At 33.3% G+C, this 15,808-nt stretch overlaps 1 protein-coding gene across 4 annotated transcripts in view; it reads left to right on the plus strand.

Moving 5' to 3' along the window:
- The first annotated feature begins 246 nt into the window (after window positions 1-246).
- The window catches only part of LOC106060479 (membrane-associated protein Hem-like), a 37,928-nt gene continuing 22,366 nt past the window's right edge, over window positions 247-15,808 (plus strand). For all 4 annotated transcript variants that reach the window (XM_056043658.1, XM_056043656.1, XM_056043659.1 and 1 more), the window contains exons 1-16: window positions 247-481; window positions 7,513-7,626; window positions 7,725-7,811; window positions 8,054-8,110; window positions 8,220-8,362; window positions 8,588-8,678; window positions 8,793-8,930; window positions 9,059-9,107; window positions 9,373-9,526; window positions 9,849-9,905; window positions 10,023-10,119; window positions 10,221-10,345; window positions 10,449-10,489; window positions 13,853-13,944; window positions 14,892-14,973; window positions 15,219-15,277. In XM_056043658.1, the coding sequence (XP_055899633.1) occupies window positions 377-481; window positions 7,513-7,626; window positions 7,725-7,811; window positions 8,054-8,110; window positions 8,220-8,362; window positions 8,588-8,678; window positions 8,793-8,930; window positions 9,059-9,107; window positions 9,373-9,526; window positions 9,849-9,905; window positions 10,023-10,119; window positions 10,221-10,345; window positions 10,449-10,489; window positions 13,853-13,944; window positions 14,892-14,973; window positions 15,219-15,277 (1,491 nt within the window). In that variant the 5' untranslated portion in view covers window positions 247-376. The remainder of the gene's footprint in view (window positions 482-7,512; window positions 7,627-7,724; window positions 7,812-8,053; window positions 8,111-8,219; window positions 8,363-8,587; window positions 8,679-8,792; window positions 8,931-9,058; window positions 9,108-9,372; window positions 9,527-9,848; window positions 9,906-10,022; window positions 10,120-10,220; window positions 10,346-10,448; window positions 10,490-13,852; window positions 13,945-14,891; window positions 14,974-15,218; window positions 15,278-15,808) is intronic.

The following is a 15,808-nucleotide window of genomic DNA, read 5'->3' on the forward strand; positions in this document are numbered from 1 at the left end:
GGTTCACACAGGCTTTTGGTGCTTCCTTCTTTTTTGCGAGATAAGAAGAAAAGTAAAAAAAATGCATAAAGCTAAACTAAAGTTGTGCTCTTCGCCTCTTGTCTTTTGTCGTGTATTCGTGTTACTTGTGTCGTATGATTATATCGTGCAATATTATAATTTGACGTTTTTTTTTTTTTTTTTTTTTAGGTATACCTGGGTATATTTTGCTGTTTTTAATCTCGATCGAAAAAAACTAAAAAAAAAAAACCAAAAACATTAGCTTTTCTCAAAATGGCGTCCGCCTAATGAGGAAGAGCCTAAAAAGTGCACTATTTATTTGCATTTGTGTTAATTAGTTCTTGATCTAGATCTAATTGGTTGTTGAGATTTAACAATGTCTCGAAGCATGATGCCGGCCCAACAAAAGTTGGCCGAAAAGCTTACTATTCTCAATGATAGAGGGATAGGAATGCTTACTCGAATATACAATATTAAAAAGGTTTGAGTTTGACTCAGTTTCACTGAGTTTGAGTTTGAAAATAACTTAGAAAATTGACACAGTTACAGAGATTAGAGTTAATACTATAGTATAGTATATAGAATATAGTATTATATAGATCTAGATTATTCTAGATATACTGGTAGGTATGTGACAATTTTTTTTTTTTTATAAAAAAAAAATTGTTGATACCAAACTATTAAAAGCACTCTATCTGAGCTTTCCAATGATATATAAATTATTATTATTGTTATAGGACTATCCATGAAAAAAATACATTTTTTTTTTACGCGTTTTCGCTTAACATTGAAGTCAATGGACAACATGAGGTTGAATTTTCTGAAAATTTTAATTTATTTTAAATGCGTACTATTTCGCTAATTTTTATCATACAGTTATAAATAATATATCGAATGAAAGCTTAGGATGTGCTTAATAAGAGAATGCTATTGTTTTATACAATTTCTTTACATAATTTCTTTTTATCTTACTTTACTTAACATGACATTATTACCTTTAATTTTTGTAATAAAAGTTTATTTTATTTTGTTGAAATCAAATTTTTGATAGTAAATCAGCAAAGAATTAGTTGTAATTAGTTCTCCTTTTCTCGATGATATAAAATTATTTTAAGAGGTCCAATAATTAGAAGAAAATATATTTTTTTGACGTGTTTTCACTTTTAAAATTATATTTTTAGGAATCTAGATTTTTAAGTTTTAAAGATGTAACTCAGCGTTTCAATTTTTTTAAGTAAACATTTTTTGTAAATATATATTTATAATACACTCTATTTTTACAAAGCTTGTATCAACTCACTCTGTATGTCTCTCTGGAAAAAAGTTAGAAAATATTTTTTCTCCCATTTCCTTTTGTCAGATCAAGATGAAACTTTGCACAATTATTCATTGAACCTGACACAACATAAATGAATAAAAAAAATTAACCAATTAGTTAATTAATAATTTTTGATTAATTATTTTGTTTGAGATGTTATATGGATTTAATTCTCTCATTCCGTTTTGATATATTTTTTCTCCCACTTCCTATTTTCGGATCAAGTTGAAATTTTGCATGATTGTTCATAGTTGATGATAATGCACAAATCAATCCAAAAATTAACCAATTAGTTAGTAAATAACTACTACTTAATTAATTAAGTCTTATATGTTAGAAAGGGAGTGAAACCCTTTTCAGAAAAGGCAGAAATTAGCAGTTTTTATCTTAAATACATTTGAGACCAAAAGAGAATCTGCTGCCGAGGACAAGTGCAAAAAAAATCTTAAAAATCTTAACGACCACCGGCAGACAACGGTTATGCTAACTCTGGGTGTGGCAAAATATGTAGGTCACAGCTGAGGCTGCATAGCCACGGGAAATACTGCATTCTTCAATAATCTTCAGACTCGAAGACAAGCTTTATTATATATGCATAAATGATATATATATGTATATAGTGTGTGTGTGCATGTTATATATATATATATATATATATATATATATATGTATATATATATATATATATATATATATATATATATATATATATATATATATATATATATATATATATACATAAAAACTTAACTGAAATTTTTTTTTTAATGGGAATATGAGATTAAATTTACTATCACTCTATTTCTTTCTTTTAAAATATGGCATGCTTTTAGATATAATTAATATCTTCTGTAAGTGGATTTTCTATTACAGATTTTTAAAAAAGTATAGGGGGCTTCCATTATTTAAATCCTGCCCTGAGTGTATGTATGCATGTTGTTAGTTTAAAAGTGTAATAATTATTGGAAAATTATTGAATGTTAAAAGCTCTTTTCTTTACAGTCAAAATTTTTTTTAAAAAAGGACACAGTTAAATAAAGCTATATTTTCTCTATTAAAAAAGGTCATAATATAACTTGTGTGTTAATTAACTTTAAAAAAAAAACCTAATGGGTGTTGCATAAAGGTACATTCCTTGTTTCATATATGCTAGGACAAATAAGTACAAATGCTCCTTCTTCAATAGGCCAAGAGCTATTTGAGCATAGAATGGGTTGCCTGAATCAGCCAGGAAAACCAATGACTTGGCAGAGTTCAAGTCATTGATTAATGTCATGACAGATTGACCTTGGGACAGGTGTAGGATGTAATCATCTTTTTTTTTTTTTGAAGTTAATGTCCATATTTTATGAGATAAGACTGAGAACAATCATTAACAATTCAAGTTTCAATAAGATTTGACTGATTCAATTTGCTGAAAATTATATTTATTTATATTTAAAATGCTAAGGCCAAGGCTAAGTCAGCCTAAGTAGATCTCTCTCTCTAATATATATATATTAGACGTCTATATATATAATTAATAATATTATAGATCTATATATTTTTATATATTACTCTATGATACTCTATCTTTCTCTTAATATATAGAAATATATTATATACATATCTAAAACTATTTATTAATATATATTATATAATGACTAGATATAGAATCTAGTAGCAGAAAAGATTTCAATTAGTAGACCTTTAGAAGAGCAATTGGAAGCTTGTGCTTGTACAGGTCACTTTTATTTACGAGTTTCAGTTAGTTAAGCTCTCTAGGCCTAGGTCTAGGTCTAGTCTAGCTAGATCTAGACTAATAAAGAGTGTAGAAGATAAATCTAGATCTAATTATTGGTCTAAATTAGTAGATATAGATCTACTTTCATATGGAAGGACTAGATCTACTTGAATTTCATTCTAAAGATTAATCCAGTGTAAGAATAAATCACACAACCACAGTTTAAATGTTTCTGTGCATCTTAAGATTTTCAAAATGGCCGCCGTAACTTGGCGGGACTTAGGCTCATTTTCATGACACAGTGGGCTGACAAAAACGCTAATAAAATAATTAGAGTAAAGATTAGCTATCTGAAACTTAGCAGAAACCTGCCTAATATGTTTACCAATCATACAAAAAAAAAATTTAAGTAATGTAAAAAATTTTTCATACAAAAAATTACCTGGGAATGGTAACAGTACTAATCAACTATATGGCATAAGTAAAAAAAAAACTAGGTAGGTACCTCATGCTGACTCATGGTTATTGTGACTAGAGTATGGAATACAACAATGAAATTTGGTACACATACAGAACCATAATGTATCTATTAGAAAAACCTTTCTTTTTTAAGTTATATCTTATAGGACAGCTTATATAAGATTTTTAAATGAGGTCGATTTTTAGCTATATTTTGCTAAATACTGAGAGTTAAAAAAAACAAAAAAACTGAACAAATAATGTTACTGAATATCTAAGGAACATAAAACCATTCACACCAAGTGCGCATCTTTTATATTAAAAGCATAATCGATTTCAAACCCAAGCCTATGTAAAAAATTATGAAAAAAACGATCTCAACTTTTCATGCCATTTTTTTTATTCGCATTTTCGGGATTCTCCCATACCTAATACTGGTAATCATGGATTCATGGATGTTATCGTCAAAAATTAATGATTCGCCGAAAATAAACAAAAATAATTCATAATTGTAAATACAATTCATGAATTGTGATTGAGTTTTGAGTTTAGGCACATCGGCACAATTTAGGCCATGTCGTGCCCGTAATCCTTTAAGGATCACTCTCCCTTTATATAACAAGGGCTAAATACTATAATAATCTATAGATACAGTTAAATGTAAATAGGGTTTTTAAAAGATTTGGTTGTAAAAAAAAGAACCTTTATATTTATGATGTGACATCAACAAAAAAGCATTAGCGACTTCAAGGTTGCTCAGCACGCTGCCTTTTTGTTTTCATTGATGTCACAGAGGTGTTGCCAACTTGAGTATTTTGAGATTTTTTTTTGTTACACTTGCTTAAACCGGTGCTGCAGGCTTGTTTTTTGGAATAAATTATGTAATTAACCAGAGTAAAGGATGGTTGTCGGACACCCGGGTTTCGTCTCGCATATCGGACACCTCGATGTATTATTATTAAATCTTCTTTATTTGAATGTTTACTACCCAACTTCCGCATAAATATTGCGCATGGACTATTTTGTCACACTTCCGACACGTACAGCTCCCTTTTATATTGAGAGAAAGTAATTTTATCTGGGGTCAAAGTAGACTACTGTAAAACTTAGCTTTTTTTCTCCCAAGGGGAAGAACGAGATAGGGTCTGGAGCTAAGACGATTTTTAAGCCCCTAGATGCATTACCCAATTAAAACCCAGATATAATGCTTCTAAATAGGCACTAGAAACAGATAAATTGTACAACCCAGACTCTCCTTTCCCACTTAAACATGTAAATAGGGGGTGGCCAACAAGTTTTACCTTTCTGAATAAGAAAACATATCGTCATATGACGCTAGTCAGCAAAGGGAAATAACTTGACACAGTACTTATGGGGAAATAAACAAATTGTTATTGTTTTTTTTTTTAAACATTTACAAGAATAATTTTGTTGTTTGTTAAAATAATATAGTACAAAATTTATATTTAAGTTATGTATGTGTTCATGTGTGTGTTTGTTACATGTTCCACAAAAAAAAATTCGTAACATATTTATAAAAAAAAAAGTTAATGTGGTGTATGCAAAACGTTTATAACCATTTATTTTAAACCATTTAATATGCAACAAATATGTACAAATGTTATAGCACTTAAGTGTACATATATATACAATAATAAATTGGCATCAATGGGCAGCTGAAAAAAAAAAGTCACAATAGCAATATCATTGTAGACCTCAAGCCTACAATTATTGATCGTAGCATCAATGGGCAGCTGAAAAAAAAAAGTCACAATAGCAATATCATTGTAGACCTCAAGCCTACAATTATTGATCGACCAGGTGCACTAAATGGCCTTTGTGTGAAACATCAACATTCTAAGAGATTGTCAAAATCAAAAGAGAGTATACTACATGAAGTCTCCCCCCCCCCCCCCTTTCCACATCTCTTAAGCATACCATTACACGCGCTAAAAAAAAAAAGAAAAAAAAAAAAAAAAAGCAGGTGAGAGAGAGAGCAGGAGACTAGCAATTATCTGAATCAACAACAAGCTTTCATGGGAAGACCACCTTGGAACTCTGACAAAGAAAACAGCCCAGCGACTCTTTTTTCTATACAAATTCAATAGCTTTAAACTAAACAAGAAGATCCTTGAGACTTTTTATGGTGCGACTATACAAAATCTGCTAACATACGGAATAACTTGTTGGCAAGACAACGCCTCATCTAAACTGTTGCGTCGTTGCGAAAACATCATTAAAAAAGCATCAAAAATTACACTCACAACATTACCACATTTAAAGGAACTTTTTGAACAAAAGTGCCTAAGAAAAATTGAAAAAATCATGGAAGACAACGGCCACCCCCTCCATCAGAACTACGTCAGGTCGTCACAAAGTTGGCGACTGCTGTCAATCAAAACAAGAATGGAGCGGTACAAAAACTCATTCGTACCTCACTCGGTCAGACTCTATCACCGCCACTCATTGATCAGGGAACATGAAATGCACCAAGATACCTGTGTGTAGTCGCTGAATGAACTCTTTATGTTCTCTGTTGTATTTATGTGTATTTTTCTGTTGTGTTGTCTTTATATAAGAAAAGAGTCCTTGTAATCACAACAAATTTCCGTAAGGATCAATAAAGCAGTCATAGTCTTAGTCTTAGTCTTAATTATATTAATAAAATTGCAATAACACAAATATATGCTGAACTTGTCTTATTTTTTTTGTGTTTTTCTTTTTCCCGTTTTAATCCTAAATTGTTGTAGAACGTTTCTAAAATCCCATATTCAATATACTTGCTTTAAACTTTTTAAAAGTAGATTTCTTCTAGTCTCGTTGCAAACGTGATTACAAATCATTTTGGAGATTACTGATTCTATTTTTTAATAAAATCGCAAAGATTTTTATAGCTTTCATAATTTTTCAAACGAACAGGCCCATAGCCCCAGTGTATAAGCTCCCACGTAGGAAAATGGGTATTTTTAAAGCTTTTTTATATTCTAATACTAATGGTATTAAAAGTAGATATATTTTGAAACTAGACATTTTTTTTTTTTTTTTTTTAAGTTGTTTGTTTGTTTATATGTATTAGTTCTTAAATTTGATTATTTTTTCAAAATAAATATTTTTTTGAATTTTTTAAATTTGAGTTATCCCTCTTTGCTTAGGGCCTGGAAAGGGTTTTTCTTAACCGGAAAAAGGAGCTATTGGGTTAATGTTGAAAAGCAAAAATAAACATAATCAATACATTTTTAGTATCTAAAGGCAACAAAACAAACTAGCAATTTATAAATTAAAAACATGTTTATTAAACATAATTTTGACAAAAAACAATTTAAAAAAAAAGTGTTTTTTTTTTGCACATTTTACTTCCCTTCCCCACAAAAAATAATTTATATTAAGTAAGCACTCCCCTGCCATTGCTAAATCTATTTATAGCATTATTGCCCAAATTTTGAAGTATCACTGTGACTTGTGTAAGGCAATTATTAGTCTTTTCTTTTGATCTTGCTAGTTCACCTCTTTCTTGACCAGAAAATACCTGAAATAAAAGAATTAGATGAATAAAACACTTTTTAAATGCATATTGTCTGATATGGTTTACAAGGTGATCGATATCGTAGTCAGGGAAAAGAATTTGTCTGATGAAGTTTACATTTTGTCATACCTACCCCACCCCTCTTTGATATCAGATTTTATTTTAACTACACATGTTGAAACTGTGCTACAGATCTAATTTTATAGGCTAATGAATGAGGAGTTATATAGTATAGATTGTTTCTATTTTTTTTCTAGGTCTAGACAATAAGAAGCTTCAATAATTCAAATGCGAAAAATTGCTGCGATTCAGCTTAACTTGTTCGATTTGGCAGCTTTACTCTATATCTATTAATTTAATTATAGTACAGAAATTTGCAATACTCTTTCCAGTGCTTCTAGCAATGCTACATCATATTTGCATTAGTATAGTATATATGCTAGAAAATCCTGACTACAATCCTACATACATTATGTTTATATTGTCTAGATGCTCGGAAGTCCTGAAAACAAGCCTTCTTTTTTGACTGATAAAGCACTACAGCCTGCTATTGAAAAAGTTCTTCTAAAAAAATTTCCTTTGTATGATAGCAAAGCAAGTCAGGTATGTTGATTAATTTGATATTAAGGCACCACACTTGAGATTTGTATGATGTGCATATATATATATCACACATGTTGTTTTTTATTATGACTCCACAGCTCTCAGCAGTTAATGGAATGAAGGCAGACATAATTAAAAGCTTGTCACTGTACTATCATACTTTTGTTGACATCTTAACACTCAAAGTAAGTTTATTCACATGTCATCCAGGCTACATTATCAGTTACTGTAAAAATTTGTTTGAAAGACATTTTAATGAACATTAATTTTTTATTTGAACTCAATTCTGTAAAAATGTTTCTTAGATGTATTTTATTTTTGAAATGTTTGTGTGTGCTCTATATGTGAAATGTTTATGTGTGCTCTATTTGCACAAAGAACGTATGTGATGCAAGATATATCTAAATATTGTCTGTTTCCTACTTAGGATCATATTGTCGATCTACTTACAACAATAGATGCCTGTCAAGTTCAAATGGACATCGTAAGCCTTTAATTATTAGTTTAAACCAAATTTAGTAGCTCATTTTGTTTGCTCTTTTGCTTTGTATATATTTATCCAATAAATTAATTTCTGACCCTTTTGTTTCCAGACTTTAAATTTTGATTTGACTAAGACCTACCTTGAGCTTATAGTGACGTACATGTCTATTATGATTTTAATGTCAAAAGTTGATGACCGTAAAACAGTTTTAGCTCTCTATAACAGTGCACATGAGTTTATGCATGGAAAAAGGTGAGTACTCAGGCTATGTTTGTGAATTACTCTGTCTGGCTATGTGTGTGATTTAGACTAGCTATGCTTTATTCTTTTGTTGGGATATAATTAGTTTTAAACAACAAGTTATGCTTTTAGAATATAGTTTTCAATATAGAGTTCAAAGGTGTGATGTCCATGATCAATGTAAAATGAAACTTCTTTAACTGTTTTCATTTTTATTTTATTTATTCTCTTTCTCAGTGACCCAGCATATCACAGGCTAGGTCAGATGTGTCTGGAGTATGATCCTCCAATGAAAAAAATGGCAGAGGAATTTGTACCTCATTCCAGAGTAAGACCTATGATTAGCGAAATCTTGTTCATTTCATTGCCTGTTTGTGTTGGAAAGTTAATGTTGCACTTCTTTATTTTATTTGGTTTCAAAACTTCTTTGTGTTTTTTATAGCATTTGATGCCTGCCCTGATGTCACTGCACAAAGTGTATCCTACTCGTAATTTGACTGCTGAAATGATGAGAAATCTTCAAATTCTTTCCATACTTTCAGAGCCAGCTAAGATGTCAACTGTTCCATCTACTGATATGGTGAGGGTTTTTCATTAACAAAACTCATGTTATATTTTTCGTGTTTTCTTAGAACTACCAAAATATGATATTAATTATTGATTACTTTGAACTTAGATATTAATATACAAATATTTGTTTTGTTTTAGATTCAGTGTGAATACTTATCTTTGGACACTATGGAGAGATGGATCATATGTTGGTTGATATTTCTTTCTTCATTATAATATAAAAGGCCTCTATTATATTTATATAATATATTTATTATCTACACTTTTGTATTAAACTAAACTTTTACATTGTTTCATCTTCATAATCTGCTTATTTTAATACAAAATAAGAGCATCTAGGTCTATTAAAGTATTTTTCATGAAAGTAAAGTGTTTATTTAATTATAGTTGAAATGTGTCCATTTGATCCATTAAGCCTGTTTTCTAACTAGTATTCTGGATGTTTTTACCAGTTGGGCTGATGCTTTGCTACCAGAATTTAAGTGAACCACAGGCTTGGGATTTATGGAAGCAAGCTCTGCAAGACAGTTATATCATAACCCTGTGTCGCAATGAGGTCCTACACACACACAGTTATATCATTGCCTTCTTTGACAGTCTACGTGGGTCAGTAATTTACTTCATCAAATTCATTGAAAGAATTTATCTAGCCCACAGGAATTCAAACAAATGTATAGGTTAAAATTTTATATTTGTATGAGATGACTTAATTGATTGATGAGAGCATAAAGTCTAATTTTTAAACAATTGTTTAGAATCTTTGTCTGGTACATCACTTAGAAAAAGCTGGGGTTTTAGTAACAAAATTTGCAATATGTCTTTATGTAAAATCAACTGCATAGGCTGGAGCTAATCAATTATTAGGTTTAATAATGCTTGACAAATTTCCATGAGGTGTATTTAACATTAAAGTTTTTCAATTCATCAGACAAAACAAGCGAGTTGCTGAACTGAAAGAATTCCAAGTCCAGGCTTTACAAACAGCGTATGTATTTAAAACTATCCGTGTCCCTAACATCAGCATTAGTTTATTGAAATATTTTTCTGTTATAATGTTTGAAGACATTCTGTTCTATTAATGTCTCATTCAAATATATTTCAGGCCAGCATTACACAGAGAAAGAAGAAAGTTTTTAAGAAGTACACTACGGGACTTAACTCTGGTATTTACAGAGGAGCCTGGATTGCTTGGACCCAAAGTAAGGTTCTCAATTTGAAACTGTCTTTGCATTTGAACTTGCTATACACGAAGAAGCTACAGAGGACATGAGTTGAAATAATAAGAATTTGTTTGTTTCAGGCATTGTTTGTTTTTCAAGGACTTTCTTTAGCAAGAGATGAAATATTGTGGTTATTGAGGCATGTTGTTAACCCACCATCTAAACGACACAATGTCAAAATGTCACCAGAGGATTTCTATGATAGGTATGCATTTTTTTTCTATGTATTGCTTTAACAAATTCTGATAGTGCTCAGTGCTTTTCATTGTAATGCCTCAAATGTGTCTCCTCTATCTTTATCCTTGTAGACAACTTCCTGAGCTTTTATTTTACATGGAAGAACTACGAGGTGAGTGAAATAGTTAGGCTAATCAAGAACTACGGGGTGAGTGAAATAGTTAGGTTAATCATTCTTGACAACATCAGTTATACAAAATGTGTACTGAACATATAGCAGACCTGCCTACCGTTACGCAAAATGCGTATTCAATACGCAAAATCTCCCAAAAATGACCGTCAGTACGCAAATACGCATTTAACCCACCGCGTTATGCATTTCATATCCTTTTTTTTTCCCCCTCTCTTGACTAGCTTACGAGCGGTCACGGAGGTCACTGTAAGCCGTCCTGTTGGGGGGGGGGGGGGGGGGGGACAGAAAAGGTGGGGGAACACATTGTGTCCAGGTTTATACGTTGATTGGTTCTTAAAAGCAATTAGATTTAGTCTAGAAATGAAGAACGCGAGAGTGAGGGAGTGGCGGGTTGGTACCGTCAGCTGATACACCAACGTGACTTTTTCTTTTTTTGTAAGTTCATTAGTAGAAATTAATTATGTTGAATCCCTGATTCCCGTATTCATTTGTATAGAAAAAAAAATATAGAAGTGCTATCGATTCAAAACACATTGAGTGACATTGTAGATATCTAATCTAGATCTGGATTCTAGATCTAGAAAACTTGTTATACAGGAATAGATCTAGCTAGTCATTACGTTATGTCATGATTCTCTACATTACTAGATCCAATTTAGTTGTAATATGATTTAGATTGTCTAGATCTAGATCGATAACATCTACTACCATCTAGTTTAGTATAGAATAGATCAAGGATGAAGGTAGGCTTACGAAAGTTTGGAGTAGAACTTCATTTGTAGCGGATCCACGGCATCGGTAACACTCTCGAACCCAGATCTAGAGTAGATTATATTCATTATATAGACATAGATCCAGATCTAGTCTAGATATCATCTCTATTGTCGTATTGATCTAGATTTAGATTGTAGATCTAATCATGACATCTATATCTAATATTATATATATATATTGTTACGACCCTATTGGCGGCGCAAAAGGGTTAACTATAGGCTCAGCTGACACACACGTGAATCACTCAGGTCAGCGGGGCCATGGACAAGGGACAGTACTACGATTACACGATTACACGCAAATATGACCAATGTTATGGTCATGTGATCGAAAGCCTGCGTGTACGAGGACACAGTGTGTAGGAAAGGGGCAGTTCAAGACCGGAGAGCGTCGAGACCGGGACTGTTAGTCGGCCATGAAGTCGGTCCTGGTCGAGTCCTCAGGTGTTGATGTACGAGTCCAGAAAGAGAGACAGTAGAGTTTTGTACGGTGATGTACAGAGTGACATTTTAGTTGTTGATGTGTTTGATGCCAATTGTCTAGTATTGGCTGTTACCTACTTATTCACTCATTATTAAAGTACCCGATATTGTGAAGCTCTTGTTGTCAAGTTCTTGATGTGTTGATGTGTTGTGTTGTGTTTAGCAGTGTTTACGGAAGGCCTGATGATTAGGAGAGAGAGAATCGTAACACTGGTGTCTTGAAGTGGGATTTCCTATGGCTTCTGTAAAACTGCTAGATGAACTGAATCTGAAAGAACTGAAACAAGAGCTGAAATGGCGAGGACTGAAGTACTACGAAAGGAACAACGAAACTCTTAAAGAACGTCTCCGGCAAGCCCTAGTGGATGAAGAGGAAGATCCCAACACGTTCCTCTTTGAACTCGAACCTGATGTGGTAGAGCTCTTGATCACATTTCAAAAACAGATGTTGGCTGGCTTTCAGAATGTGATCAAGGGTGACTCGCAGAAAGAGACAGATGAAGAAACCAGAGAAGAGACCGATACCAGTAGTTCAACCAACGCTTTTGCTACAGACGTACCTGATGTGAGTGCCTCCGTCAGCCAGACAGAACAAGACAACGTTGTGTCTCTCCCCAAGCTCGTAGCTGAGGACATAAAAGACATTTGTCAATCTGTCAGTGCTGATGAGAGGAACTCGAATCCTGATGGCTGCACCCAGATGTTTGGCAAGAACGTTATGTGTCGAGCTCCGCAGGGAGAACGCCAACTCCAAGAAACCCATCGGCAAGGTCTGCACCCAACAGACGTTTGTCCTGCTGACGAGACAATAGTGAGAAGCCCTGATGATGGTCAAGTAAGTGAACTGAAGCTTGATGCTGAAGATGAGGGTCCTTCGCAAGTGGAGTGCTGCCAACTTGCTCCACTAGTTTGTCCTCCGAACAAGCCTGAAGAGGATGTGTGCCACTATTTCCCCTCCTGTGGACCTGATACCCATTCCCAAAGCCCATCTCTTGAAAGCCCTATGAAACAACCTGATAGGCCAACGATCTTGGTGACCCCAGTCCTGACATCCTATCCCTCCCCGTGTGTTAAGTGGCTGCCCTCAGAAGTGAGCGATCGAAGAAGGCGACGTTTGCTGAGTCCAAAGTGCACGGCGATGCAACCACGACGTCAGTGCAGCCAGGTGAAGGTCAACTGGAGTAGGAGAAAGAGACATACGCAGACAACACAGATGGCTCCATCGAGATGGCAATATAAGCCCATTGTCGCCCCCACCGATAGACCTCCTCCTGCATCGATTCACCTCCACTGCCTATGTCGTGTGCTAGATTTTGTCCGGGACGGACAAGTCTGAGAAGGGGGCAGTGTTACGACCCTATTGGCGGCGCAAAAGGGTTAACTATAGGCTCAGCTGACACACACGTGAATCACTCAGGTCAGCGGGGCCATGGACAAGGGACAGTACTACGATTACACGCAAATATGACCAATGTTATGGTCATGTGATCAAAAGCCTGCGTGTACGAGGACACAGTGTGTAGGAAAGGGGCAGTTCAAGACCGGAGAGCGTCGAGACCGGGACTGTTAGTCGGCCATGAAGTCGGTCCTGGTCGAGTCCTCAGGTGTTGATGTACGAGTCCAGAAAGAGAGACAGTAGAGTTTTGTACGGTGATGTACAGAGTGACATTTTAGTTGTTGATGTGTTTGATGCCAATTGTCTAGTATTGGCTGTTACCTACTTATTCACTCATTATTAAAGTACCCGATATTGTGAAGCTCTTGTTGTCAAGTTCTTGATGTGTTGATGTGTTGTGTTGTGTTTAGCAGTGTTTACGGAAGGCCTGATGATTAAGGGAGAGAACGTAACAATATATATTTATTTATATGACAAAATAGTGGATTTCGTAAGTGTTACGCATTCTGGTGCCAAAATACGCATTTTGACCATCAGCGTTACGCATATGGACTTTTTTTGGTAGGCAGGTCTGATATAGTAGTCTCATACATTTTGACTCTGAAAAATTTGTATACAAAAAAAAGTCATCATTTTTTAATTAAAAACATAAAAATATGTTAATTTAATGTAATTATTGTCTATTTGCAGGTCTAGTAAAAAAATACAATGAGGTTATACAGCGTTACTATGTACAATATTTGTCTGGTTATGATGCCATCTTTTTGAACCAACTAATCCAGGTAAATTCTTAAACTTTTCACAACTTTTTTTAATAGGCTCTAGAGTAATGAATTTTGTAAGAATATTATTTAGTGAAAGCTTCCAGTCTTGTCAAAACTTTTGGTGTGTATCATTTAATAAGATATTGTAATCTTTCTTTTAAATGAAGGTTTTATACTTACAATCAGTTTTTACACTTCACTCCATGTCAAATATAGTTGACAATTTTTTAACTTCTACCATAAAAAAGGCTAACGATATTTAAGCTAAACTACCTCCTTACTTTTTATTTCTATTGGTAGCTTCTGAAAATGTGTTCGCAACTGTCATAATTTTGTGTACTGTGTTTGAGCCAATAAAATGACTTAGTTTGTAGTTAACATATAACCTTAATGTTTATTCTATTGGTATTACTATGAAATGTGATGAAATCATATGTTCATTTTGGCAGAACATTTTTTTTAACTCAGATATTTAAATAGTTAGTGAAAATACAAAGCTCGAGCTTTAATGGAACACAATATAATGATATAATCAAGCAAAATAACTTCATCATACACAAAGACTCAGTGTAATAAAGTGTAGGCATAAAACAAATAAGTATTGATTTGAATGCCTCTATTTATGTATTCTACCTTTTATTTATCCCTATTAAAGATCTAGAAATCTCTATGTTCTTTTACATCAATATTTTTTTTCAGTTTAGAAACTATAGGTTTAGACCAACCAGTTTTAGACTGATGTAGCTGCACTTCTATGCTTTGTAGATACTATGATCTCTTAGTACATGTGAAAAGATTTTGTTTGGTTAGATCAGAAGAATATGTTTTGTACAATAATAATTGGTGAATGACTTTTTTTAATTTCCAGAAATATCATCTATTAAAGTATTTTATTTCTTGTAATTGCATCAAAATGTTTATCAAGTCTTTCAGATTATCTAAAAGTATTCTAAACTTTCTTTCAGAATATTAGCATGTGCCCTGAAGATGAGTCTATTATATTATCATCATTCTATAACAGCATTGCAGCTCTGTCAGTAAGACAAGGTAATAACAAATTTGTTTTGCATTTAACCCATCCATCTTACATTTCTAAAGAAATTAAGTAATATTTTGAGTTTATTCCTTATGTACTAAGTCCATTTGAATAAAGTATTTCACTTTGAAGTCATTGTTAATTTTGATCAACCAAACAGACTGATGTAACATACAAATTATCACTGATAAAAAGTCATGAAGTAGTATAGAAATATACATCTGCAAATGTTACTTTATTTGTTCTCCCCCTTTAGTTGAAAAGAATGAACTATTTGACTTCAGAGGCTTCCGTTTGGACTGGTTTAGGTTACAGGTAGGCATTTGCTATATTTAGTCTATGTTTGATTGTAATAAACAAAAAAAAAAAATTTTTTTTTATGTGCGGGGGGGGGGGGGGGTGTCTTCCTTGATTATTTTTGTCAGTCCAGTCTACACATGAAAGTTTGGTGAAAGATGCTTGCTCTTCAGTCCAGTCTACACATGAAAGTTTGGTGAAAGGTGCTTGCTCTTCAGTCCAGTCTACACATGAAAGTTTGGTGAAAGATGCTTGCTCTTCAGTCCAGTCTACACATGAAAGTTTGGTGAAAGATGCTTGCTCTTCAGTCCAGTCTACACATGAAAGTTTGGTGAAAGATGCTTGCCCTTCAGTCCAGTCTACACATGAAAGTTTGGTGAAAGATGCTTGCTCTTCAGTCCAGTCTACACATGAAAGTTTGGTGAAAGATGCTTGCCCTTCAGTCCAGTCTACACATGAAAGTTTGGTGAAAGATGCTTGCCCTTCAGTCCAGTCTACACATGAAAGTTTGGTGAAAGATGCTTGCTCTTCAGTCCAGTATACACATGA

The sequence above is a fragment of the Biomphalaria glabrata genome, chromosome 10 (genome assembly GCF_947242115.1).
Source record: "Biomphalaria glabrata chromosome 10, xgBioGlab47.1, whole genome shotgun sequence".
NCBI lineage: Eukaryota > Metazoa > Mollusca > Gastropoda > Planorbidae > Biomphalaria > Biomphalaria glabrata.